A 26626-nucleotide genomic window follows, 5' to 3' on the forward strand; every position below is an offset into this window, starting at 1 on the left:
GCTCGCCACAACTAGAGAAAGCCCGCGCACAGCAACCAAGACCCAACACAGACAAAAGTAAATAAGTAAAAAATAAGTAAATTAAAAAAAAAAATTCTAAACCAAAGAGGAGTTTTGTAGAGGGTGTCCCAGTATGGGGTGGGACTGGAAAAGGATAATCTTCTAGGTCCCTCATTTCAGTCCCTAAGATTCTGAGACTGAGGAGTCAAATAGGTCAGATTCCCAATCAGCTCAGCCCCCAAAATCCCTCTGTTCTCATCACCATTGCTCTGAATGTGGGGAAGTGGGAGCAGGGAGGCTGAACTGGGCATCATTACTGAGTGTGGACACTGCCTGCGTGATGACTTCACTTGGTCATAGATGTTGCAATTCCGGGGCATCCACCCATTCGACAAACTTATACCAAGCACTTAGTTTGTCAGTCTCTATGCCTTACATGCCTTTGAAGTCTCACAGTAATCCTATCAAGTAGGCAGTAGGGTTACCCTTTTTTCAGAGGAGGAAAGAGAAGCTGAGAGGTTTTGTATGTAGCTCATTTGGAGTAATTTTCCCATGTGCCTACACTATGGGCCAGGAGGAAGGTGTGATACTGTGATTTATAATGAGACATACATATTCGGTCTTCGTGCACTTCTGGCACAGCTCCTAAAACCCTTGGAATTTCCTAAGTGATGAGAGTGATTAAGGTGTTTTTTGTTATGTTAATGAAGTGACTTTTGGGCCTTGTCAGTCAGAGGCACAGGTAACAACCTGGACTTATGACTGGTATCTGAAGCGGAGGGCGGGGGTGGGGTACGACAGTCTAGTAGGACTGGCCCCTAAATGGGATTTGACACTATCTCTGGGTAGATAGTGTCAGAACTGAGTTGAATTCTGCTGCTACCTGCTTGTGTCTGAGAATTGCTTGTTGGTATGAGGGACCCCCCTTCTGAGCAACACACACTTTGGAATTGGGTCCAGGAGACAGGGGAGGGGGAGGCAAACTAAGAGCACATATAATCAAACCCCGAAGCCTGGAGAACCCACAGCAATGCCAAACAATCCCAAACACCCAGCCTCTTAGCTGGAGCCGTCAGGCTGCTGCTCCATCACCCAGATGCCAGGCCACTTAAGAACTTCAGTTTGGGTTGGCTGTATTCTGGGTGTGAGGCTGCCCTCTGGTGGCCACTTTGTTAATTAATTTGAAGGCTAAGGTGCTGGCTCTAGGCAAGTTGTAGGGAAACAGAATTGAATGAGGCAGTCCCTGTCCTGCAGGGGCTCATGGTCTGGCAGGGGGATAATTACAGACCAGGGTGAAAAGTGCTGTGATAAGTAGAAGTACAGAGACTGTAAGCTCACAGAAAGAAATAATATTAAGCACCCACAATGTTTGTAAGGCACCTACAATAATGTTTGTTATATCATTTAATGCTTCTGATTACCCTCAAGGCACTAATTATTATCATTCCATGCTTGATAAATAAACATGGAAGCCCAGCCATGTTCAGCTAGTAAGTGAAGGACTCAAATTCAGGTCTTCTGACTCTGTCTTCTGCACCCAGCTCAGCCCAAGGGAAAGGCCCAATGGCAGGATCATGGGATTCTGCAGCATGAAAACGAGGTAATCTGGCACAGGGATGCAGGAAGGGTATTCCTGGGAGAGGAAAGGGCATGGAGTCTGTGAGAAAGCACGGAGGGTGCAAGGAATGGTGTGAGGAAGGGAGAGACCTGGGAGGAGGCAGGGACTGGATGGGGAAGGGCCCTTACCCCTGTGAGGAAGACCGCATGTTGTCCAGCCACGAGGGTTTCAAAGGAAAGTGACTGGGTTATATTTTGGTTCCTAAAGCTGGCTCTGCTTCAATGTGCAGGATAGGTTGAGGGGTCAGCTTGGTGTGGGAGCCCACTTGGGACACTGCTGCCATGCCAGGGATGCTGACCTGAACCAGGTGTGAGGATGGGTGGGAGATCCTGGAAGCCAAGAGGTGGGCTTTGGGGTGTGGTGACAGACTGCATGGAAGAGGAGAGTGAAAGTTAGGGTGACCCTGAATTCCTTGCTGGGATAACAAAGTGGGTGGTGGTGCCCCCACTGGGAAAGGGAGCCTAGCTGGAGGAGCAGGTTTGGGGACAAGGTAGTGAGTTTATTTATTTTTATTTTAATTTTTTGCGGTACGCGGGCCTCTCACTGCTGTGGCCTCTCCCATTGCGGAGCACAGGCTCCGGACGCGCAGGCTCAGCAGCCATGGCTCACGGGCCCAGCCGCTCCGCGGCATGTGGGATCTTCCCGGACCGGGGCACGAACCCGTGTCCCCTGCATCGGCAGGCGGACTCTCAACCACTGCGCCACCAGGGAAGCCCCTGAGTTTATTTATTTATTTGTTTGTTTATTCAGCACACTTTATTGAGTGCTGGCTATGTGCTGGGCAGTATTGTTGGTGCTGACGATACAGCAGGGAACTAAAGTCCTGCACATCCTCCCCATCAGGGGGAGAATGAATGACCATAAGCAAAATAAATGAAATATTTAGTCTGTCAGATGGTTAAGGTTATTAGGGAGAAAGGTCCTGCTGGGAAGGGGAATAGGGAATATGGGTGGGGTGGGGTAGGAATTGTTATCTTCAATAAGTGATAGACCATCTGAAGAGGTCCGTCACTTAACAAAGGTCTCACTGAAGAGATGACAAAGGACTGAAAGAGGTGTGGAAATGGCAGGTGCAAAGGTCTGGAGGCTGAAGCACACCTGAGGTGTCCAGGGAGCACAAGGAGGCCAGGGAGCTGGATGGAGCAAGCAGTGGGGAGAGACAAGGACAGAGAAAAGGCAGGGCTGGGGGAGGGGCAGATGGTGAGAGCTTTGAAGGCCACTGTGCCGACTGGGGCCTTTACTCTGAACCATGAAGGAACCAGAAGGGGAACAGGGCTGTAACGTGATCTGATATGTTTTAAAAGGATCACTGGGTCTGCTGTGTTAACAGATTGTAGGGAGGGCAAGGACAGCTTGATCTTGATGATGCTGACATCAAGGGGCGGGTGGAGGATGAGAATTCTGTGAAAGGCACTAAGGAAAAGCAGGAGGACCTGGGAGAGAGGAGTCAAGAAGCCAAGGAAGGCGGGAACGGGAGGGAGCCATGGGTGGAATCAAGTGTTTCCAAGAGATCAAGTAAGAGGAGGCTGAAGCCATGGGGCTCCCTGGAGACCTTGGTAAGGGCAGGTTGTGTGAATGGGTGGGGGCAGAAGCCAGACTGCTGTGTGTTGAGAGCACCACTTAATCTCCCCAAGCCCCAGTGATCTGTGCATTAATCCTAGAATTGGAAGACCTTGGAAGGAAAGCAGGCAGGCACATTGTGAGGGCCTTTGAGAGCCCCTAGCCTCCCCATTCACTTAACTAGAGTGGACTGAGTGACCGTCCAAGGCCAAGGAACTCAGTGGGGTCAGAGTGTGGCCTGGATTACAGGTCTCTTGCCCCCAACCAAATGCTCTTCCCACATGTATCAGGGTAACATTAGCTGCCACAACAAATAAACCCCCAAGTTTTCAGGGTTCAACACAACAGTGCCTTATTTCTTGCTTATTAGATAATAATCTAATGCAGGTGTGGTTAATCAGCACTTGTCCTCCATGTGGAGATCCAGAAACACAGGTTCCTTCCATCTTGTGGCTCCACTGTCTACAGTACTTCTTGACCATTTTTATGTTATGTATTCCTTTGAGATGCTAGTGAAAGCTAATTTTTTTCACCAGAAAGAAATAAATACATGCACATCCACACAAAATCTGGCACACTTTCAAGGGGCTCATAGACCCCATGAAGCCATCTATAGAATTCCTGTGAGTCCACAGGCCCAGGTGAAAACCTGCTGCATGGGGCCTTAGAGACCTCATGTCCCCTGTTAGATGGGGAAGAAAGTACAGAAAAGGCACAGCTACTTCTTTTTTTTTTTTTTGCGTTATGCGGGCCTCTCACTGTTGTGGCCTCTCCCGTTGCGGAGCACAGGCTCCGGATGCGCAGGCTCAGCGGCCATGGCTCACGGGCCTAGCCACTCCGCGGCACGTGGGATCCTCCCGGACCGGGGCACGAACCCGTGTCCCCTGCATCGGCAGGCGAACTCTCAACCACTGCGCCACCAGGGAAGCCCCGGCACAGCTACTTCTTAAGGCCCTGGCATTGGTGTGGAATGCACTGCTTCCATGCCCAGCCATTGGCAAAAACCATCTGACCCAACTGAGGTGCAGAGGAAAGCTGGAAACGTAGTTATGGGGACATTTCCATGTTGTCCTCAAGTTTTGGAGGACAGCTCGCTCTGGCACACAGAATCACCTCCTTGCAGTTGTGCACAATGGTTAGAGTGTGTCTTACAAAGATGCTTTTAAAGCTTAATCCTCTTGTGGGCTGTTCACTCCTACCTTCCAGCCTTACTCGTGCTGTTTCTTTCTCCTTCCTTCTTTCCTCTCCAAATTCAGCCCATTGTCTTGGAGCCTTGTTGGGGACCTACCTCCTCCAGGATGCTTTCTCTGACCATCTCAATCAAGTCATCTCTGGCCCCTTTGAGCTCATAGCACCCACCCTTCCTTTAGTCTTGCCTTGTGGCAGCTCTTGTTCGTCATCACAGGTCTGATATTCTGTCCCACTAGGCTGTGTTTCCCGCAGACCCCAGCATGTCTGATCTGACTCCCTGTGTCCTTGCCACTCAGCTCACAGCCCTCAGTATCCCCTAGAGAGTGGACGGTGCATGTCCATTCATGCATGGGATCCTCAGGGCAGCAGGACAGGGCAGTGATGCTGACCTCCCTGGACTGGTGAGGAAATGAAGGCTCCTAGAGTAGAGGCAAGTGCCCCAGACCCACAGACCATGGCAGGGTTTGACCTTGGTTCCGGGTCTTTCAACTCCAAATCTAATGCCCACTCTACCCCAGAGATGACTGCAGCACCTTCAGTAGCAGAGACAGGCCCAGCTCTCTGCACCAGGGCTGCTACTCTGGGGGCTGTGAGCAACAGTAGATCCCTCAGCACCGAGCAGTGCCTGGCGCCCAGTAGGTGCTCTGTAGATGTGTGTGGTGGGTGGATTTACCTATGGAGATGAGAAAAGCTCCTGCTCCCTGCCTCCCATCCCCTAGAATTAATGATTTTTACTCTTCCCCTGACATCCAACCACGCCCTAACATCATGGGGGAGATTTAGGATAACGAAGAGACAGCCATAGTGAAAGGAGACACAGGTGCATTCAATGCTGAACTCAGAAGCAGTCATGACTATAAAAAAGTTCACGCTCCAGGAGAGAGGTGTTGGCTTGAGCTGAGCCTGGGCAAGTGTATCCACTTCTGCCCTGGATGATGGGCTCCCTACGCTCTGAATTCATTATTCAGCTGCAGACACCAGGGCACTTTAGTTTCCCTTAATTAATTAAAAGATCACATAATAATCATTCTCTGATTTAATGTTCAAGAGGCTCTGGCGAAGGCTGGGATGAGGAAATTTATTATAGGAGACTGTTCACTGTCAACTGGTTTGCTCGTTCTTATTAATTTTTCCTGCATCCATCTCTGGGGGAGAGGAGAGGGCAATGTTTTTTAAAGACATGGGATTAATTTCACCCTAAAACTTGAAGAAAAAATCCACTTTGACTAAAAACTACCCTTTCTTGTTTAAGGTGGAAAGTGGATACCTTTGGGATTGAACACTAGCTTTTGGATTATCTTCCTCAAGCCTAGTTATAACCCAGTTGACAACAGAAGACTGAGATTCAGGCCCACCTCTTATAGCATCAGGTCCAACCTCTTCTGATGGTAGTTAGGGGTGTGGCCAAAAACTACCCCGCTTCCTGCCACTAGAGCTCTCAGCCACAACTGGTCACTACTCCCCATGCACAAACTACACTGCACTTCTCCACCCCGGCTCCTTTTACATGCTACTCCCCTAGCCTGGAATCTCCCACATCACTTCAATCCCCAGCTCAGATGGCTCTCCTCTTCCAGGAAGTCTTCCTTGACCTCCCCCTACTCTGATCACAAAGCAGACACCTTGTGCTGTGTGGCAGGATGGCAACCTTGTCCCACTCATCCCCACTCAAGTCTCACCTGAGTGCAGGGCCCAGGTCCCACATACCTTCATATTGCCAGTGTCTGCACCCTCTGGCCTCTGGAGAATGCTATTCCGTGTGCATGTGGGGTAACAGAGGGCAGATCTAAGTGAATGAATTAAATAGTAGAATGCTTATACAGTGGGAGACACCAGTTCAGAGTGAGTTAGAAGGATCAGGTTGGCAGTAGATGATTAGTTAGGGCTGGTTAAAAATTGCAAGCAAGGGGCTTCCCTGGTGGCACAGTGGTTGAGAGTCCGCCTGCCAATGCAGGGGACACGGGTTCGTGCCCCGGTCCGGGAGGATCCCACGTGTCGTGAAGCGGCTGGGCCCGTGAGCTGTGGCCGCTGGGCCTGCGTGTCCGGAGACTGTGCTCCACGATGGGAGAGGCCACAGTGGTGAGAGGCCCGCGTATCGCAAAAAAAAAAAAAAAAAATTGCAAGCAAGGTGACCAGGTACGACTGTAACCACAGCTCAGGTGTGAGAGATAAGGACAATTCGGATGACAGTAGTTGATGTGCAAGCAAAAGAAGGGCAAGATGCATAAGGGATGATGGAGAAGTATCAGTGGGACCTGGACCCACCTACAGCAGCGTTCCAAGGACAGAGACCACAAAGACTGTCCCTAAAAACATTTATTTTCAGAGTGCAGGGGTCCTGTGACATCATCACATCTATGAAAATAGGGTAGAAAACACAGGCTCTGAGGGCATCATGTTTCCAAATGATAAAAGCCACAGCACACATTCGCTTAGCCTCTGAGAGGTCTTGGGGCTCTTACAGTTGAAAAGTCATTAGGTTGGAACAATCATGCTAACCTACCTTTTTGGTTTTGGTGAAAACTTCAGACAGTGTAACATTTATTATTATTATTTTTTGTACATCATTACGATGCTACACCCAGCCTCCTGCAGTCTTGATGCTCAGCCCTGTCACCCTGGGGCTCCATCTACCCTGCTCTTTGGGTCCACATCCAGCTCTCCAATTTTGCCTGGGCAAATTTGAGGTGATTCAACTGATTTTGCTGAATGTGCTTATTAGCAGATGCATGATGTTGTTCTACTACCTTCTCTACAGTTCCCTATTCCTCTGACACGGTTTCACTAAGTCTCTTCCCAAGCCATCTCCCAACCACTCAAATCACAGAGGAATTAACTGCAGACTTGGATACTGAAATCACTGCCGTGGGGTTTGGGGGAGCCGAGTAGGGAGGGCACGTGAGCAGATCCCCTGGAAGGCCCAACCTCCAACAGACAAGGACAGCTTCCCTTCTGATCAGGTTCAATTTTGACTTTATTCAAAGAAGGGGTTCCAATGTTTTTAAAGTTTGAAAACCACCCATCTAGTTTCGTTCCCTTATTCAAATGAGGAATCGAGGTCCAGAAAGTGAAGGGGACTTGCTCAGGGTCACCCAGAAAGATAGGGGTGAATTCCCAAATGGACCTCATGGTTCTGGATTCCTGGGCCACCCTCCTGCTATGTATGTCAGGGTGATGCCACCCCAGCATTTCAGATGTGGAACAGCCAGGCTTAAAGGCAGAAAATGCAATTCCAGAAAGGACTCCAAAATGCAATGCCCAGTGTGAGCGGCTTGAGAGTGTTGCTTTAAAAGTTGAGATGGACCTTAAGGAGAATCCCTGAAACCTGTGGAAATGGCAGCATCTTCCTTTCCATAGTTACGAGATTTTTCTGAGAAGCAGCACCATGGAGTGGAAAGGGTGCCAAAGAGGACCAGGCGCCCTCAGCTCCAGTCCTTCTCAGAGGCTTTCAGGCCTCAGGCAAGCGCTTTACTCTCGGAGCCTGGTTTTCTTCATCTGTAAAGGGGGAGGGACATTAATGCTTATCCTGCCTGCCGTCCCAGAAATGGAAAATGACCACAGACAGGACAGTGTTTCTTGAAATTTAACAACTATCCACATGTGAGATCCCAATTCTGATTTTAAAAAATTTTAGTCACCTAGGGGGTCTATTTTTTTAGGCCAGATATTAAATATTCTCCTTTTTTCTTTCTTGATTAAAAGAAAAGAAAGCAAGCTATATTTCTGGGTAAGGTCAAAACAGCTCTAAGTAAAATGTATTCTACTACACTCTAATTCCACAGCCCAGAGAGAGCAGTTAACCCCATTTTTACAATTTGATGTCCAAAAGCCAGGTCTCCACTGCCAGCTTGGTTAGAGAATGCTGGGCTTGTTAATAAGTGGACATCGTGGTCCCCAGATGCCCAGCCAAGGGGCCCTTGAGTCTGGTTAAGTGTTCCATCTAGGACTAAGAAGTCTCTTTAAAATGGGAAAGCAGCAGGAATAACAGCTGTCCACACCTTCATATGAAGCAATGGCATTTGTTTTTGAGGGAATATTATTTTTAAAAGAATGCTAAGACTACACTTCCCATATTTTTTTCTGTAGTACCATCTTGCTCCAGGATGGCAGTGTTTGAAGGGACATGGCTAACATCCAGTCCAAATACCACATTCACAGCTGAAGAGACCAAGGCCCAGAGAGGGAGGGACCTACCCAGGTCACACAAAGTTAGAGAGGTCAGGCAGAGGACAACAGGACCCTCCCCCCTCTTCCTACAGCACATACTAAGTCACTAATCAGCCCTAGACAAATGAGGTAAAGAGTCACAGCTGACACACGCCTCGGTCCAGCTCTTTAGAATTACAAATATACCTAACGTGACCTTCCCTCGGAGGGAGAAGTTAAAACAAGAATTCTCACAGAGCTATTCATTTCAGAAGTATAAAAAGGCTACATGCAGTCTGTTTTCCCAATGTTTGCCCTGCTAAAAACTACATCTGCATACGAATCTAGTTTGCATCTAATTTTTAAAAACATACAAAAGTGGTTATCTACAAACACAGTTCTTCCAATTCTTCACAAAGCAAAAAAGATCCATGACTTGACTTTTCCATCATCCTGTAATCAATGTTTCTAAGACCCTGGAAGAAAAGAGGGAAAAGAATTAGAGAAAAAAAGCCTGCTCTGTCATAGTCAACTATGTGTTAGATGGAAGGTGGAGGAAATGCCCCTAAATTTAAATCTCTCCCCAACCAGGAGTGGTGCTGGTGGGGAGCAGAGATGCCTGTGGGGGTCTAGGAAATACATGTAAGGCCAATGGATGGGCATTTCAGGGAGGCAGGTTCCAGCTTAATATGCAGAAGAGCTTTCAACTATTGGAAAAATCCACAGATGGTGGTTTGGTGGTAGTGAGCTCTGTGTCCCTGGAGGTATGCAAGCAATAGCCAGCCAATTCTGCATGTTGTAGAGGGAACTCACAGACTGGGCTGTGGCAATGGTATTAAAATTCCATGGCTCTGGGCTTCCCTGGTGGCGTAGTGGTTGAGAGTCCGCCTGCCGATGCAGGGAACATGGGTTCGTGCCCCGGTCCGGGAAGTTCCCACATGCCGCGGAGCGGCTGGGCCCGTGAGCCATGGCCGCTGAGCCTGTGGGTCCGGAGTCTGTGCTCCGCAACGGAAGAGGCCACAACAGTGAGAGGCCCGCGTACCGCAAAAAACAAACAAACAAACAAACAAAAATTCCATGGCTCTTTGTGACCCCTTTGAAAACTCATTTATAATAGACTATATTCATACCCTGGTATCATTTCTGTTTTTAAAATATAAATATATGTACTTATAAATTATACATATATTTAAAACATGAAACATACATACACATATGTACATACAGAAGTATACATACAAGTGTACAGGACAAAAATCTCGATACTTGACTTTTTGATACATATATATAACTATACACATATATAAAAAACTAAAAGTTAAGTATCAGGAGGGCAACTTTAAGAGCCATCTCCTCACTGAATTCCTATTTGACGATTTTACACCTTACATTTTCCTCCCTGTTTCTAGAAGCTCTAACTACTTGCAGAGCTACAGACAAGGAAGAACCTGGGAATAGACCCATGAAGCTCAGACTGTCTTCTTTGCGGGCGTGTTTTCACCTGGGTGCTGTCATAGTGACCACGTCTGCTCTCTTAGCACCCTCACTGGGCGGACTTGGAGAAATAGAAAAAAATAGGTGGTCTTTTTCACCTGATGGACACTCATAACACAGCTCTTGACTTTGCATGCTAGTGGGAAGCCCAGTGTGATACGTGTGTAGAACATACCACAGGGTCTACCTGCCAATTTTGTAATATGTTCCTACTCTTGGTTTGCATTTCTCTGATTTCCTTGATTCATGTATTTTTCTTCTTATTTATTATGCATCTTATGATTCATCTCAATCTCCCGTGACACAGGTGTACAAATACTGCAGATGACTTGGAACATGCACATTACCCCCTCACATGTGGTCATCTGGACCCGGGAAGCGGGCGGCTCTGTACTGGCTCCGATCCACCACGGTGACTGTGCCGTGCGACTGGGCCTCCCCGACCGCGTTGGCTGAATGGCACTGGTACACCCCCTCGTCTTCCTTCCTCAGAGGGTTGATCTAGAAGTTAAACAGGCAAGTTTGTACAGTCATATATGGCACAGCAAAATCACTTATTTAGTTCTTAATGATTCTGAACACTTACTCCTTTTCAAAATAAGACAGAGCTCACCCTCTCTTTCTCTTCTTGCCTTGGCTGCCGAGAAAGAGTTAAACTTCCTTCTCAGTACCCTCTCTATCCTGGCTCTCATTTTAATATTTCCTCTGCATTTCTGCCTTTTACTGTGAGCTACCTGGTCCTTTTATTGAAGGTGATAGGTATAGATTCCAAGGAAAATACTGCAAACTAAAAGAACAAAACTCTACTGACCACAGAATAGCCCACAAATGCTCCCAATGGAGGCAGCCTTTACAAAATAACACCAGAGACAACCTTCCCCCACCTCTCCTTGTAATAAAAGGGGGGGTGGGGGTGGAATATGCTTGATGTGAAAAAGCCATGGACCCAACTGCATTCTGAGTCTCTGAGCTGGGTGGAGAAGTTGCCCACGCTGGCCGAGATGGGGGTGGAATGAGGAGGACACCCTCAAGAGCCCGTCTCACGCCCCTGCAGAGGAGATCCACGGCAGCTCCCTCCTCTTACTTTCTCTCGTCATAACAGCTTCTCTCAACTGTGAGTCACTACAGACTGGAGAGGGTTTGTGCACCCCATCTCATTTTGATCGCATGGTGGCTGAAGGCGGAGCATCGTTATCCTCACATTACAGGAGACTCACAGGTAAGTCACAGACTGTTAGGGTCACTGGACATAGTCCAGTCCAAGGCCCTCTTTTTATGGTTGTGGACACTGAAGCTCTGAGAGGTAGGGTAACTAGCCCCACGAGGGCCCCCATCTCGTCACTCCATCGCCCTTTCAAACACAGGGCGTTCCCTCTTCTCAGCCAAACTGCCACACGTGGCATAGAAGAGCCCTGGAGGAGGATGCGAATCTGCCATCTTCCCTCTTTATCAGCCATGTGGTCTCAGGCAAGTGTATTAGCTTCCTATGGCTGCTGTTGCAAATGACCACACGTTTAATGGCTTAAGACAACACAAATTTATTATCTACAGTTCTTGAGGTCAGAAGTCCGAATGGGTCTCAGTGGGCTAAACCCAAGGTATCAGCAGGGTTGCCTTCTTTCTAGAAGCCCTAAGAGAAGCATTCTAGAGGCTGCCTGCAGTCCTTGGCCTGTGGCCCCCTCTTGCATCTTCAAAGCCAGCAACAGTAGTTCATGTCTTCTGACACTGCCATCTCTCTGGCTCTCTCTCCTGCCTCCCTCTTCCACGTTTAAAGGACTCCTGTGATTATATCGGGTCCACCCAGATAACCCAGGATAAACTTATTAAAGTTAGCTGGTTAACAACTTTAATTCCATCCTTATTCCCCTCTTCCCACACAACATACCATATCCACCAGTTCCAAGGATTAGCACATAAACATCTTTCCAGGGCCATGATTCTGCCTACCTCTGAAGATCACTTCTGCTCTCAGGGGTTATACTACCTGCCCTGCTTTCCTCTCAGTTACTGTAGGGTCCAAGGAGAAATGGATCAGAGTATTTGAAAGGTGTAACACGTTATAGAAATATAAAAGGTGCTTTATAAGGGCCAGTCAATAATAGCCAATAATCCTAAACAAATGAGATACTCACCAAAACCCAGGCCGTGGCTGCATGGTCAGAAGGGCCCCCTTGCACCTGGACAGCTATATTCACGTGGTCCCCAGGCAGGTCCTTCAGCACCTGGGTGCCCTCAGGAGACCGTGTGACCTACAGAGGACAGAAAAACCAGGAGTGATTTAGAAAAAGCATTTCTGGATAAGGACCACCCCACAGACACCCTCGTTGTCTTCACCCTCCTGCTGACTTGAAGGCTGAGACCCTAGTATCTCTTACTCCTATTAAATGCCAGTTTCTTCCTAAGCCTAAATGTATGTACAGATAGTGCCCCCTGCTGGACTGCGAAGATGTAGACACCACCACTATCAGAATCTCATTGCCTTTCTCAGGGCTGTTGAGATAAGGGGACAACATATGCCAGTCTCTCAAAAACCGAACTACAGAAAGATCTAGTTTTGGAATAGGATTGGGTCATTTGCCACCAGCCAAGTCTTTCTAAAACCCAGATCCAGTGAAGGAAGCTCTAACTTCATCCCAGCTGACCTAGGCTAGATAAACAGCAGAACTTCCTGGACAGCTAAGTGGCAGAGGGAGCAAATAGCAACACCCCTTCTCTGGGGAGAGGTTTGGGGTAAAAGTTTTGAGGCGTAAGTCTGGAGGCAGAGGAGTGGAACATAAGTTTTTTTTTAATCCTCCAATTCACATATAAACACACACACCCTTAAAAAACATTTATACCCCCCCCCCCCAAACACACACACACACACAGAAGTTCTTGGATATAAATACCTTCCTCCATGTGACAACTGGGGCAGGCACAGCTCTCACCTCACAGGACAGGGACGCCTGTGCCCCGGTGACATTGTGAACACTCCGGGGTGGAGTGATGACCACAGGAGCTGGGAGAAGAAGACAAGGGAAGACAGCCTTGACCCTGATCAAGCCCCCCACATCTAAGATACCGTGCCTGCAGAGAGCATGTTGGGGCAGATGAGAGCTCCCCACAGAAAGGACACACTCATAGGCAAGGAATCATAGAAGAGAGTTTTCTTAGACCTGGAAGGATGCCTACTTGTTTCCTCCTACATTGCCTTTGTTCTACCAACAGGAAAACAGGGATCCAGAGAGGAAAGGCGACTTCTCAAAGTCGCCCAGCATGTCTGTCTGTGGTCTCATCACACTGCTTCCCAGGATCCCTTCCAGAACCCCAGCTGCCATCTGCTTACAGCTCAACTGTGTGCCAGGCTCCGGGAGGGGCTGGTGTCACTTCACCCACGGCAGAGTCTTCTACCAGATGGGCTTTTCTCCTTCCGCATGGAGAGCATTTCAAAGAATAACGCCACGCAGAACAGCTGCCCTCACTCCCTGCTGAGACCCCCTGCGGTTCAAGATGCTCATTTGCATATCACAGGCTCCACACACCTCCTCATCCCCATCCCCGAGGGCAAAACTGCAGGCATGGACACCGAGCCTCGCTGCATGGAGAAAGGTAATCAGGGAATCCAGCAATGTGGTGCTAGTCTGCCAGCATGCTACAGAAAGGACAGGGCGGGTGTGGGCTCGCTGGGTGTGGGACAGGAGAGCATGTGGCATTTGAGTTAGACATTCTTAGCTGATACTCCACTCTCTGCCCTTCTCCCTGTGTCTGGCATCTGCTCTGCTCACACTGGAACTAAAAGAATCAAGTCCAACTGCTTCAGCTTTCAGGCCCTCCGTCTGGCCCTCAGTGTACCTGCCTGCCCTGCCCTGCCCTGCCCTGCCTTCCCTCTACGTGGAGTGCACCCCCAGCTCCCCATCCTGAGGGCCTGGGGGTGTGTCCTAGTCCAGGACCAGGGCGTCTGCCCCCTTTGACTTGCTGAAACCCAGCCTGCCTTGCAGTGCAGGTGCTTCATCTCGTCTCACAGACCCACCCTCGCAGCTGGCCCCGTGGGGTCTTGGGCAAGGCGCAGTGTGGAGGCTTGGTGAGGAGTATGCTCTCTGCTCAGGTTTGCTGTCTGTAAGATGGGGATAATACCCCCTGCTTCACAGGGCTGTTGAGCTGATCTTACCACGTGATGAGTGTGAAACTGAGGGTCTGAGTTAACACAATATGCAAGTTGGGGGCAGGGTAGGCCTGTTAAACAGATGACTCCGCGAAGAAACCCATGACAAAAGAGCAAACACATTCACCCTTGGGCCATCAAAATGCAGAGTTCACGACTCTTGGGGTTTCACCTGGGGACTCATGGACATCCCTGCAGCCCTCCACAGGCCAGCCTTGGAGAGGGAAAGGGCCCTAGCCCAATTAGGTGGGGCTGCAATGAAAAAGGAGAACAAAGGGAGAGAGACAAAAGGCTGGAGCAAGAGCATGGAGGGAAGGAGTGAAGGGGCGCAGAAATGAGACTGGCCTGGCCCCTCCAGACTGACTGGGAAGCAGACCCTGTCAAACTGGTGCCAAAAAATCTCTGGAAAAGAGTCTTAGAGCTATGGAGTCTCAAACTGGAGGGGCCCAACTCCCCAAGAGTATGTGCCTGACTGTCTGTGACGGGCTCATCTAGTCTTCACTTGCATGCCCCCAGTGATGGAGAGCTCACTACCTATGAAGCCAGGTCCTTCTGTCCTTGGCTCTGCTGGTAAGAAAGCTTGTTCTCACCTGGAGCTAAAACCCACCTCCTGTAACTCCCACCTGTTGATCTCAGGGGTGCCCTCAGGAGCCCCACAGCACCCTGGGTGCCTCAAATGGCTTCCAGTGAGTTGAATATAGACCCTGCCCTCCTCACCACCAGGCTGCTTTCTTCCCCCTCAGCCTGATCAGCTCACTCCTTCAGCTGTGACCAATTGAACGCCCTCCAAGCACCACACTGCTACCCACAGCCCCGAGTGTAGCCAGTTCCCTGAATGAAATAAGGTTCTAGGCTTCTAACATTGCCCAACGTGACCCAGCCACCTGCTGACCGCTACAAAGAACCACAGCACCGCTGCTCTCTGGCGGAGCCCCATCTGCAATGGACGACAAAGAATGTCTAATTTATTCACATCCTCCTGCCAGCATTACGTCCTTTGGAGCCCAAACCAGTCGTCAAATGGCTCGCTGTGGGAACAATCAGAACTGCATCTTATTCCAAAGCCCTCAGTAGATTCCAAAGGGACACTCAATCAACATGTTTTACTTTCTTTCATGTAGAGTCATAAATTTTAAATGAGATTTCATCAATCCCTTTCAGGCCTAAATAAATAAGCCAGTAAATCACATTTCATCTTTCTCTCTCTTTGCATTTCCCTTTTTCCATAACTACAATTAAGAAAGACCATCTTGGAAATACTGCCTTTGCTACTAATTTCAAGGCAGAAAATAGCACTTCTTTTCCAAAAGAGCCCCCTGCTTTTGGTGATAAAGTGACGTTCAAATTTTGATTTCTTTTTAAATGTACATACAGTACATTCATTCCTTCTAGTATACAGTTCTAAGTTTTGACAAATGCATAGGCCGTGTAACCACCACCATACCCAAGATATAGCATTGTTCAGTTATCTTGAAAAATGTCCTCATGTTGCTTAATCTGTTTTTAATTTTAACATCTGACTTTAAATTTAAAATACTTTTATCCATAATAGCTCTTTACAATCAGTCATCATTATCATGATAGTATTAATGGTAATAATATCACCCTTCTGCTTACAGGCTTAAGCCATTCAATCCTTCCAGCAATCTCCCCAGCTGCCAGATGGAGGAGCTAGCCAGGGTTACCCAGCCTTAAATAGCAGGGTGAGGCTATGAGCCCGGCGGTCTAGCTCTGAGCTCTGTCCCACACCATCCTGCCTTCTCCTGAAATGACACTTCCATGTCTGCTACGCCTTTCATCCTCACACCAGCCCTGTGAAGTAGGTGCTTTTAGCCCCACTTTACAGATGAGAAACCCAAGGCTCAGAAAGGTGAAGCACCTAGAGGAGTGAAGATGCAAACCCAGGCACGCTGATTCCATTAATTCCACATGGATTTTTAAAGTGAAACATTTGTTAGCCATATGGACTCCACTCCAGAATAAGAAAGAGTTCCTTAGGGATTGTGTTGGGGGCCCCCAAGATAAGTCCCAGGATCAATGATTTGCTACAAGGACTCACAGGACTCGGCACAGTTTATTCACAGCTGGGATTTATTACAACAAACAGAAACAAAGCAACTCAGCAGAGGAAAAAGAGGCTCATGGGGCAAAGACCTGGGAAGCCAGGAGCACACTTTGAGGAGCCTCTCCCAGTGGAATCACACAGGACGTGCCTAATTCCCCAGCAACGACTTGTGACAACACGTGTGGCATGCCCTCTACTAGGGAAGCTCACTAGACATTCAGTGCCCAGGGTTTTTATTGGGGTCCAGTCCCCCAGCCTCTGCCTCCTACGTACCAAACTTCCAGACTCCCAGAAGTAAAGCAGGTGTGCAGCATAAACCATGCTGTTTGTACTGTGAGCTACTCTTATCAGCTCTGGAAACGGTGGGAAGCCTCCCCACATCCAAATTCTCAGACACCAGCCAAGGGTCAACCTCGCCAGCAGGGCTTTCTAAGGATAACAGTCTCAGGCCTGCTATGTTTACTCTTCTCTGCACAGAAATGAAACTCTCCATAATCACCCCAGGGAACAGCTCTTGTGAAGATACCATTAAATGGGCAATGTGTCCTTAACCCTGGCAGGACATTCCCAGTCTTACTGTCCCCAAGGGCTCATTTGAGTGTGGCGCTGGGGTCCTCCACATATGACTACCACAGGCAGGTTCAATCCTGTCTCTGCCACACTCCAGTTTCTTCTTTAAAATGGGCACAAGAGTCCATTCTCTCCACTGCCCTCTACATAGGCTGTTGTGAGGACAGTAACAAGACCTCTTGCCAACTGTAAAAGGCTTCCACGGAGGGACCTGAGGACTCCGCAGGTTGTGCTACCCCAAAGGGTAGTCTCCTCGAAGATGCCTTGCCTGCTCAAGACCCTCTATTGACCTCTGGTGAGTGGGCCTATCGGTCGGGCCCTGCCTGAAGGCTCCAGAGGCTGTGGCCCATAGCCCTCACTCTGGCGAGCCTGGGGCACAGCCTCTCACCTTACTGCTGCCCGAGCTGCCACACTCCTGGAAGAGCCAGGGCTCTCCTTTCTACCTGCCTTTGGCAAGAGTCATGTGGCTTTCAGGAGGGAGGATGGTGTCTGGTCAGCCCGGTCTGTGAATGTGCCAGCTTTGTCTCCTTAGTTCTTCCTTGCTAAACACTTGTTTCCTTCTGCTTATGTCAGCAACAGCCCTGGAAATGCTAGGATGGCACAAACCCACCCATCAGGTAACAGAGTAGTCACCCAGGTGGGCACTGGGGGTGGGCCAAATAGCACCAAGGGAAACTCAAATGCCCGGGGGCCTGGTCACTAACCATTGGGCAAGTTGCTAACAATTTCCTCCTTATCTGCAAATGAGGATAATGACTGTGGCCCTACATCCTCCGGGGTGAAGAGAGAGAATGAATGTAACTGTGCTATTAACCGTGTGGATCTATACAAATAAAAGGGATCGATATTGCTAAGTGTGTGGGGATCTGTCCCCCAACCCCGTCAACTGAGTGTCTTTGATGGCTGGAATGAAAGATCTTCCTTAATGCCTCTGAGATCTCTTTAAAGTTAATGGTGCTCGGGAAGGAAAGAATATCAAAAGTCATCCGCCAGGAACCCATCTGCTCGTATGAAAAAAGCACACAACCAAAGACTTCAATAATCAACACACTGAACAGCCCTGATAATTTATGCTAATAGTCAACGTGAGGATGTGGAACCAGAAACAGCTTAATCCGACTCCCTGCAGCCTATGCCTCAAGCCCCCTCCCTCGGCATGAAAGGCTTTTGAGCACGAGGCCCCCCCTTCTTTGTCCCTCTCACAAAGTGGTATTCGCTGCCTCTCCTGGTTACCTGGTAACACACGCCTTGCACAGACTGAGGTTTCTAAGTGCAGCTGGAATTTCAACCGAGGCGAATTTTCTAAGATTTTGGATCTTGAGAGCTCACTGAAGCTTCAGGGGCTCAGTGCCCCCACGGGTACTGGCACGGGACCCCATTCCTATTTAATGCAGGATTCAAAAACACGACCTCAACCTGCTTTCTGCAGGATCCCAACCTCCTCCCAATGCTAGCAAACAGTCAGGGTGCATACATGGAACAAAGCAGCCTCTTATTTTATTTTATTTATTTTTGGCTGCGTGGTATGCAGGATCTTAGTTCCCGGAACAGGGATTGAACCCATGCCCCCTGCAGTGGAAGTGTGGAGTCCTAACCACTGGACCACCAGGGAATTCCCCCAAAGCAGCCTTTTAAAGTAATGATAACAATAACAATTACAGTATTGTTACTGATAATGACAGTAACAACAACGCCATGCCACCTTACTGTTGAGAAATGGAACTAATAACTCAGTACAGAATGAAGCGTCACCCTGCAGCATGGCACTTAAGGCCTGCAATAAGCCTGCCCCAGACTACTCTGGGTATCATCTCCTCTGTCAACCATCCCACTGGGTACTGCCCACGGGTCCACTGTTGACACTCGCCCCAGGATCTCCTACCTCCTTGTATTCGTTCATGCTGTGCCTCCCCATCCCCCCTTCTCAACCCAGGAATTTTCTACCCATCCTTCAAGGCTCCTCTCAGATGCCTCCCCTTCTGTGAAGCTATACCTGTTCCTCTCAGGAGCCATCACCTGGTGCTAAACAGAGGAACCAGCAACAAGCCTTGGGGGAAAAAAGGAAGGTGGATTCAGACTGAGAAACCCTGAAGATTCAAGGGTAGCCAATTTGCAGCACCTTCCTAATCAGGTTGCCAGAGGGCTAGAGGTGCATGGCCCCATCTGAAAACAGCCAGGAAAACTCAGGCTGGAGCCCCACCTCAGCTGGGAACTAGCCATGTGGCTCCAGGGAATTCTCTTCTGCCTGCTTCAGTTTGCCCTTCTATTAAATGGGAGTGAGACCGGGCCAGGGTAGTTGTAAAAATCAAGGAAAAAGATGGAATGCAAAAGCGATTTCCAACAGCAAAGAATTATTCTTATGTGGGAACACAGTGGGTCTTCAATATATGTGTGTTGATCAAAGGATTACTCTCATTATTAGCATTTTGGGGCGTTTCAGAGAGTAGGAGGAAAGGTCAGAATTTAAGCCTGAAAACTGTTTCCAAATGCCCCTCAGAGGCATGGGTAAGAACACTTCCCACACTGCGGGAACCTAATATTTACGGAGGCCTCATTCCGTTAAAGTCAGGTGCTTGCTTATTGAAGGCACAGGTGAGGACTGAGGAGGGGTGATTTTATTACCAATATTGAAGCAGAACAGCTGCTGCTCTGACTCAGTCTTGTTTCCCTTCAAGCGAGGTCCCCAGGGGCATTGTTAAAAAGTGCTCCTGCCAAGTCATCTGGATAAAGGATGGCTTGAGGGCAGCACAGAATGAGGTGCTGCCTTCCCTGGCTGGAAAAGATCCTCCGTCCACACCTTCATGCTTCACCAGGACACAAGGGCAGGGGGGCCACACAAACATTTCAGGACAAAACGAGATGGGAAAACAGTGCCGGGGTCTGGATAGTGGCTGATGACACAATCGCTGGTAGGGAAGGAGAGCAAAATTCTGGGGAGGCCCGACGCCTGTCACTAATGGGATCATTAAGAGCAGCTTCTGAATTGCCTCTGTTTGGCCCCGTGAACATCTTTACTCGCAGGGCCTGTGCCTGGGGTGGGCTCAGAGCCCACAGATCAGAGTGGAGGGGCTGTCACATTTACTTGTCATTTGGTAATTTTCAATGAATTAGGGGTATGGGGCTTCCATCTGCCATCTGGCTGCACTCTGGTAACCATGACAACGGCCACCTGCCTGACTTAACACTATCAAGTCCTGTCCTGAAACAGTACTGAATAGGGTGCCGGGGACCCGGAAGCTAGCCAGGCTTTACAGATCACCCTGGATGAGTCCCCTGCCCCATGGGTCTCAGTTTCCTCTGCATAACAGCAGATTTGGTCTAAATGCCTTCAAGGCAGCTGTCTCTTAGGAACAGAATACCAGCCCAGGGAGGAATCATCTGAGACCATCAGCACCAGTTAGAGTCTGGGGACCTGGTCAGCATTTCTCATGTCTCCTGCATGTGAAGTGAAAGTGTTACCTGTCTGGAAACAAAGAGACCTGCCTGTGAATTAACTGCTGAGGAAAGCAGATTGTAAAAGGGGGAGACAGGAACAAGAAGAAAGGAGACAGGACTGTTTAAATGCTACAGGGCAGAAACAAAGGTTTGAAGTGGAGGAACCTCTACAGTGGCTCCACAGGGGCTGACACAGCCCCTGGAAGGAACCAGCCCAAGGCTGCAGCCAGGGAAACACCAGCCAGCTCTCTCCTCCACTGCAGCCCCAACCAGGAACAGCCAGCGGTGACCTTCCTGTGCTTTGGGGCTGCCTCAGATCCCCCAGTGGGCAGCACATTATTTCCAAGTTTCCAGGGACAGGGGCCTTCTTGCCTTATCTCCAACAACCCGTTGGGTCTCCTGGACTTGAGGGCATCTAACTGGGATGCTTGTGGGGAAATAATACTAGAAATTTCCCAAGGCTGGAAAAGGCCGCCCCCACCCCCCACCCACCCTTAAGGCTTCCTTGTTGGAGCTGAAGTCATTACACTGACTGAAACATTTAGGTCTGGACTTGGTCTCCAGTCCCAGGCCAGAACCCCAAGCTGGGGCTCCTTGGGACTCTCCTGCCACAAGCTCACCTAAACTTGCCACTGGCCCCTCCAGGCAGCCTAGACAAGGGGCTTTTCTCCAAAACCTAATGGGCCAGCAGGGTGCTTTGCTGGGCATCCCTATACTGATATTTTGGTTTATTTCTGTTTGATTTTTTAAAAATTACATATAGAGGGTGAGCAAAGATGGCACCCAAAGATGGTTTTATTGTGATGTGAATGAAGCTTATGTTTCTAGGTCCCAAGCAATTAATCATCTTCCATTACTTTACTTAAAGTGGGACCCTCCAAATTATATAAGCCTTAGCCTCACAAAACCTGGGTCTGCCCCTGATGGCACCATAATCTTTTCAGAGCTTAGGTCTCCCAAGGTCTTACCTGTCCTGTGTGGGGGCTTCCTCAAGACTCCCAGCAGGGCCCCACCCTACACTCACTGAGTCCTGGTGCTCTGATCCCCTGACTCCTGAGTCCCAGTCTGGAGCTCTAGCTCCCCCTCCTCCAGCATCTTCATTTGCCCTCCCTCTTCATTCAAACAACCTACCTCCCGCCAGGTAAGGCCGGACCCCAGGGATTTGGACCCAGTAGGAACACCCTGCTCCCCAAACTCCCAGTCTCCTGGAGGCAAACATGCCAGGCCTGAAAATAACTACCAGCAATTACTTAAGTACCAAAAGGGACAGCAGGCTCATCAAAATTACGACCAACTCGGTGGCTGGTGTCTCCATGGGTTTGGTAAAGAAGGGTACCGGATGTGGATTCCTGCCCCGGCCTCCTTAAGTAACTGGCCAGGTAAGGAAAAACTGACCCGAGGGAAAACTGAGGCCTGTGCAGTGCTGTCCATCGCGGTGCACGGGGTCATCCTTCACCCCACAGCCCAGAGGGTCGGGGTCCCTCTTTCTTTACCCGCCCCAGCAGTGCAGGGCAGAAGCCGGACTCACCAAATTCGCAGGGTCCGTCCCGCGCCTTGTGCAGGTGGCCGGGGTGCGCGCGGGGCACCTGCCGGGCGCGCAGGCGCAGCGCGCAAACGCTGGGGTACGAGCGGCCGTCGGAGCCGCAGACGGCGCCGCGCTGCGCGCACACGCAGAGCCCAGTGCCCTCGGGGCCGGCCCCCGCGGCGCGGCTCGCGCACACCAGCCCGGGGCCGCAACGCACACCGGCCCACCCCCCGCAGCTCGCGCCCTCGGCGCCCAGGCAGCGCGCGCAGCAGCCGCACTCGTCGCGCGCCGCGATGCTGGGCGCGGGGCAGCGCGCGGGCTCGGGACAGCGCTCCGGCCGGCACGGATTGCACTCGGGGCTCTGGACGCCCGCGCCGCGGAGCCCGAGGCCGGGTGCCGGCTGCGGCTGCAGCAGAAGGAGCAGCAGGAAGAGCACAGGTGAGCGTGGCATGGTCCGCTCTGGGACGGCAGTGGCGCCTCTGCCTGGAGCTCCGCTCAGCGAGCGCGGCGCCTCCACCCCGCCCGCCTCGCGGTCGCTGATTGGCCGGGCCTGCACCGCGGGGCTCCCGCACTCGGCTGCTCGGCCCCGGCCTAGCGCGTCCCGGTAGGCTCCTGGCCCGGCCCGGGTTCCGAGCTGGAGGGGTGTTCTGAGACCCGCTCTCCGACAACCAATGGGCTCTTGGAGACCCAGTCGGGGCGGGAACTTGCCCGAGGTCGCTCTGGTAGAGCAATGATTGGATGTACGGTCTCCGGATCCGAGGCTAGCTCCAAGTACTATTCCACTTAATCCAGAAGGATGCGCTCTTTTATTTTGCATTTAGTAGTTTTCTAAGTTTTATTTTAAAAAGGGAATATATAGTTTAAAATTTCAAAGTTTACAAATGGATGTAACTATGAAATGAGGGCTTCCCTTCCACCCTATGACTCAGTATTCCACCCCCCAGCTTCAAGAGACTACACCTTTTATCACGTTCTTGGGTATCTTACCAGGAATTTTGTATGTTTATAAAACCACGTATGATTGCATGGCCCCTCCCTTTAAACACACACACACACACACAAAAGCATGCTCTACATATTACTCTGCACTTGGTTTTTCTACCCACGGTATTTCCCATAGTTTCCCCACCTCTTACCATCTGTGAAACTGACCGTCTTGTAAATACAATCAATGGAATGGAGTTTAACTGGCTTTCTTCCGCCATAATGCTACATAAAGTCATGGTGCATCTCAAAGTCAGCAGTGACTTTGGCTGTGATGAGATGGTGATACATTTTGGATTGTCCTTGGACATTTTAACTTTGCAAAGTGTTTAACTGCACAAAAACGTAGTTATTTAACCAGTTGTTTTCAGTACTTTTGCTACTGCAAATAATGCTCCAATGTCCTGGAGCACAAGCGGCAGCGTATCTGTGGCATAGTGGGGTGTGCGTTTTGGGAAGACGCAGTGGAACAGGTTCTTTCAGTCAGATTTTTATTCCTGTGGCCCCTGTGCTTGCGCAGAGTCAGACTCTGCACCCCGTCCATGGCCCAGTCCTGGCAGGGGTCCCAGACAAGAAACCCAAGGGAGTCTTGATTGCTGGAGTTCAATGTGTGGACAAATGAAGACACTGGATGGAAGGAAGGACTTGTTGACCAGACTTTACGAGTGGCTTTTCATGCCTTCACCCCCTAGCCTTCATTTGCCCTGTGCTGTTTTCTTTATTTTCTGAATTTCTAGAGATGGAGGAAGCCTCTTAGAGTCTGGGAAGACCAGCTACAGTACTCTTGTGTGATATCCATTTTGCTTTTCAAGTTCCTTTCCAGTTTGCAGCTTTCAGGAGATGTCCTTATTCCCAAAAGGAGCCCCTGAAGAGGCCACTTTATGTAGTGGTCAGAGCAGGGCCAGCTGCCTGGCCTGCTCCAGCTCTTCCCTTGCAAGCAGATACATAAAACAGGTACAGGCAAGCACCATGGGAGTGGTGGTAGATGGTGATAAGGACTAAATATAATAATGTTGGTATAGCACTCGACATGGCTCTCACTACTTATTAACAATTGATTTCAACCAGGAGGCTGCTGTCTTTACCTGGAATGGTCTTTAAAAGTGCTCACACCCCTTGACCTTCTACACCCTTCTATAAGCCTCTCCTAAGGAAATATCACTATGTGTGAAGATTTCATTCTGGAGTTGGTCACTACAACAAAATATTGGAAAAAACCTAAATGCCCACTGATAGGCAATGATTAAATAAATTATGGTATATCCAACAATAAAGGATTATCTGGGCATTGAAAATGAAGAAGGAGAGATAGCTTAATTACAATGAAAAGATGTTTGTAATATATTTAGTGAAATAGCAATGATAAATTGCATGTCTAGTATGAAGGCATATTTGTAAATATGTGGTTTTGTATACGTGCAGAAATTCAAGATAGTTTAATGATGTAAAGGAAACAATTATAATGTTAGACGGAACAAAGCAGGGCTTGAAAACAAAAGAGATAAGCTCCATGCTGGTTTTCAGAAACAGCCTTCCTAGTGAGTTCAAACTTTCAAATGGGTATGGCTGTCCAAAGTGAGAATGGACTGCTCCAGAGGTAGTGAGCTCCCTGTCAGTGGAGGAGTTCAAGGATGGCAAGGAGTGTGGAGGGGATCAAAGCATCAGGGATTGGGTGAGAGGATGTCTAAGTCCTTCAAACTGAGCCATGATTCCCATGGTACAGTGCCCTGAGACCTGGACTGGACAAAAGCTGATCGTGATTGGCAAATAAATGTACACAGGAATGATTTGCCAGCTTTTAATGCAAACATTGAGAGTGCAGTAATTGAATGGTGTCATAATGATGAAGTTAATGTGTGCTTAGTGCAGGTTGGGATACACAGTCACAGAGGCACATTTACAATGATCTACATGCCTTTTAAGTAGTAGGAAGAGCATTCTGTAAGCATGACTCAGAATTAAAACAGAAGACTCATTTTCCAACACTGAGCCTGTGGTATCTGGTCGGAGAAAACATTCCAAAGCTTTGAAGTTGATAGGCATCCATTTCTTTTTTTTTTTTTTTTTTTTCATTTCCTTTTAAAAGTTGCCTGCGAGCCCATAGCCCAGTGAACTCTGGTTTCCAGAGCACCAGTTAACACTGTGGCCAACACCTGTGGGCCCATAGGATTATGGGAAAAATGGAGATGAATTCTCCCGGCAGGAAAGGGGGTTGAGGCACCTCTGCCACGTGGCAGGTATGAGCTCCCACGGCGTGAGTGTCTACCTCCTCTGCTCCCAGCGGGCACACAGGGAAAGCTGGCTAATGCCCCACTCAGGGTGGATGCACACACACCCAGCAGCTGCTAACATGGGTGTGAACGTCCCAACCGATTCACTCCTCCTGTGAATGTAGATATGAATGGCTCCGTTCATATCTAACCTGCCCTCCGGGAGTGGAGAGGGGCTCACGTGAGCAGAGGGCCCTCCATCCACAGGCCATACCCTTGAATCTCAAGCATGACAATCAGGCCAGGCATAGAAGGTCCCCACCCAGGCTGAGGGAATATGAAAGCCCTGTCTCCAGGCCTCTGCTGGACCATTCCAGAGTGGAAGGAGAGGTGGGTTTCCAGAGAGAAGCCCATGAATGAGGGGTGGGAGTTCTAGGGACACAGATTTCAACCCAGTACTGTGTAAGAGGGAACATACAAGATGTAGAGCTCTGCAAAGATGGGGCCTCGGATGCTGAGCAGCCAAAGTAAAATGGTAGAGGGCTTTGCCCTCCTGCCATAAAAAACTATAAAACCTGGACAGATAAAGAAAACAGCTGTGTGCAGGCACTGGATAGTATTTTCCATCGTGGGGCTGTGATCCTTGAGAGGGGACACATATAACGTGAGCCCCACATCTACCCAGACGTTCCTCCTAGATAGGTTTCCCAGGCCACAGTATGGGGAGGTGTAGGCCAAGCAGATGGCAGAAGGTCTCCTGGACAGATGAGGCAGAGATCAGAGTTCAGGGCTCAGGTAGCTGGGTTTTGTGGGGAGGCAGCCACAAAAGAGGGAGGAACCACAGAGAGGGAACCCTGGAAGTCGGTGTAGAAATTCCCCTTCAACCTTTGGCTGATCCTGAACCACACAGGTGCAGGGTGAGACCCGGAGGCTCCGCAGAGAGCAGCCGCTGGGAGGCTGAGGGCTGGGCGGAGGTGCTGGGGATCACACAGGCCCATCCAGAATGGAGTGCCCCAGCCCACCAGGAACCCTTCTCCAAGCTCAGAGACACCAGGCAATCAGCTACCCACTGCAGAGGTGTGAGTTTCAGCTCTAAGAGCTCATGCCATATGCTACTAAGTTTAAATAATTCCAACCTTTCCCTTTTAAAAATTTATTTATTTATTTATTTATTTATTTGGCAGCTCCAGGTCTTAGTTGTGGTACATGGGATCTTCGTTGCGGCACGTGGGATCTTTTAGTTATGGCACGTGGGATCTAGTTCCCTGATCAGGGGTCGATCCTGGGCCCCCTGCATTGGGAGTGCAGTCTTAGCCATTGGACCACCAGTGAAGTCCCTCCCTTTGTTTTTCTAGTCCTGATAGTGGTAGCTGCTTCCTGCAGTTGCTACCTCCAAATTACCTAGTTAACAATTCTTTACGTTAACTTCCTTTTTTCCCACCTGATTAGACCCTAAGTGGAGTGGTCTCAAGAAACAACCCTTAAAGATGGGTCACAATCAGAGAACCAGAGAGCTTAACTAGAAATAAGCACCAATAATAATATAAATTATTTACTAAAATAATAAATTTATTTCTTATAAATAAATAAGGTAAATTAGGGTAAATATTGCTGAAAATGACATAAAATTTATTAATTAATTTATTTTTGCTGTGTTGGGTCTTCGTTTCTGTGCGAGGGCTTTCTC

General features: G+C 49.2%; 1 protein-coding gene across 1 annotated transcript; it reads right to left on the minus strand.

The window, feature by feature from the left end:
• Window positions 1-10360: 10360 nt before the first annotated feature.
• On the minus strand, window positions 10361-22196 carry IGFBPL1 (insulin like growth factor binding protein like 1; the record flags this gene model as incomplete). Its single annotated transcript, XM_079707255.1, has 4 exons — window positions 10361-10510; window positions 12142-12258; window positions 12898-13007; window positions 21749-22196. 4 exons carry the CDS (start codon window positions 22194-22196, stop codon window positions 10361-10363), a joined length of 825 nt encoding a protein of 274 aa, XP_079563381.1.
• Window positions 22197-26626: the final 4430 nt, after the last annotated feature.

The sequence above is a fragment of the Hyperoodon ampullatus genome (assembly GCF_949752795.1).
Source record: "Hyperoodon ampullatus genome assembly, chromosome: 6".
Classification (NCBI taxonomy): domain Eukaryota; kingdom Metazoa; phylum Chordata; class Mammalia; order Artiodactyla; family Ziphiidae; genus Hyperoodon; species Hyperoodon ampullatus.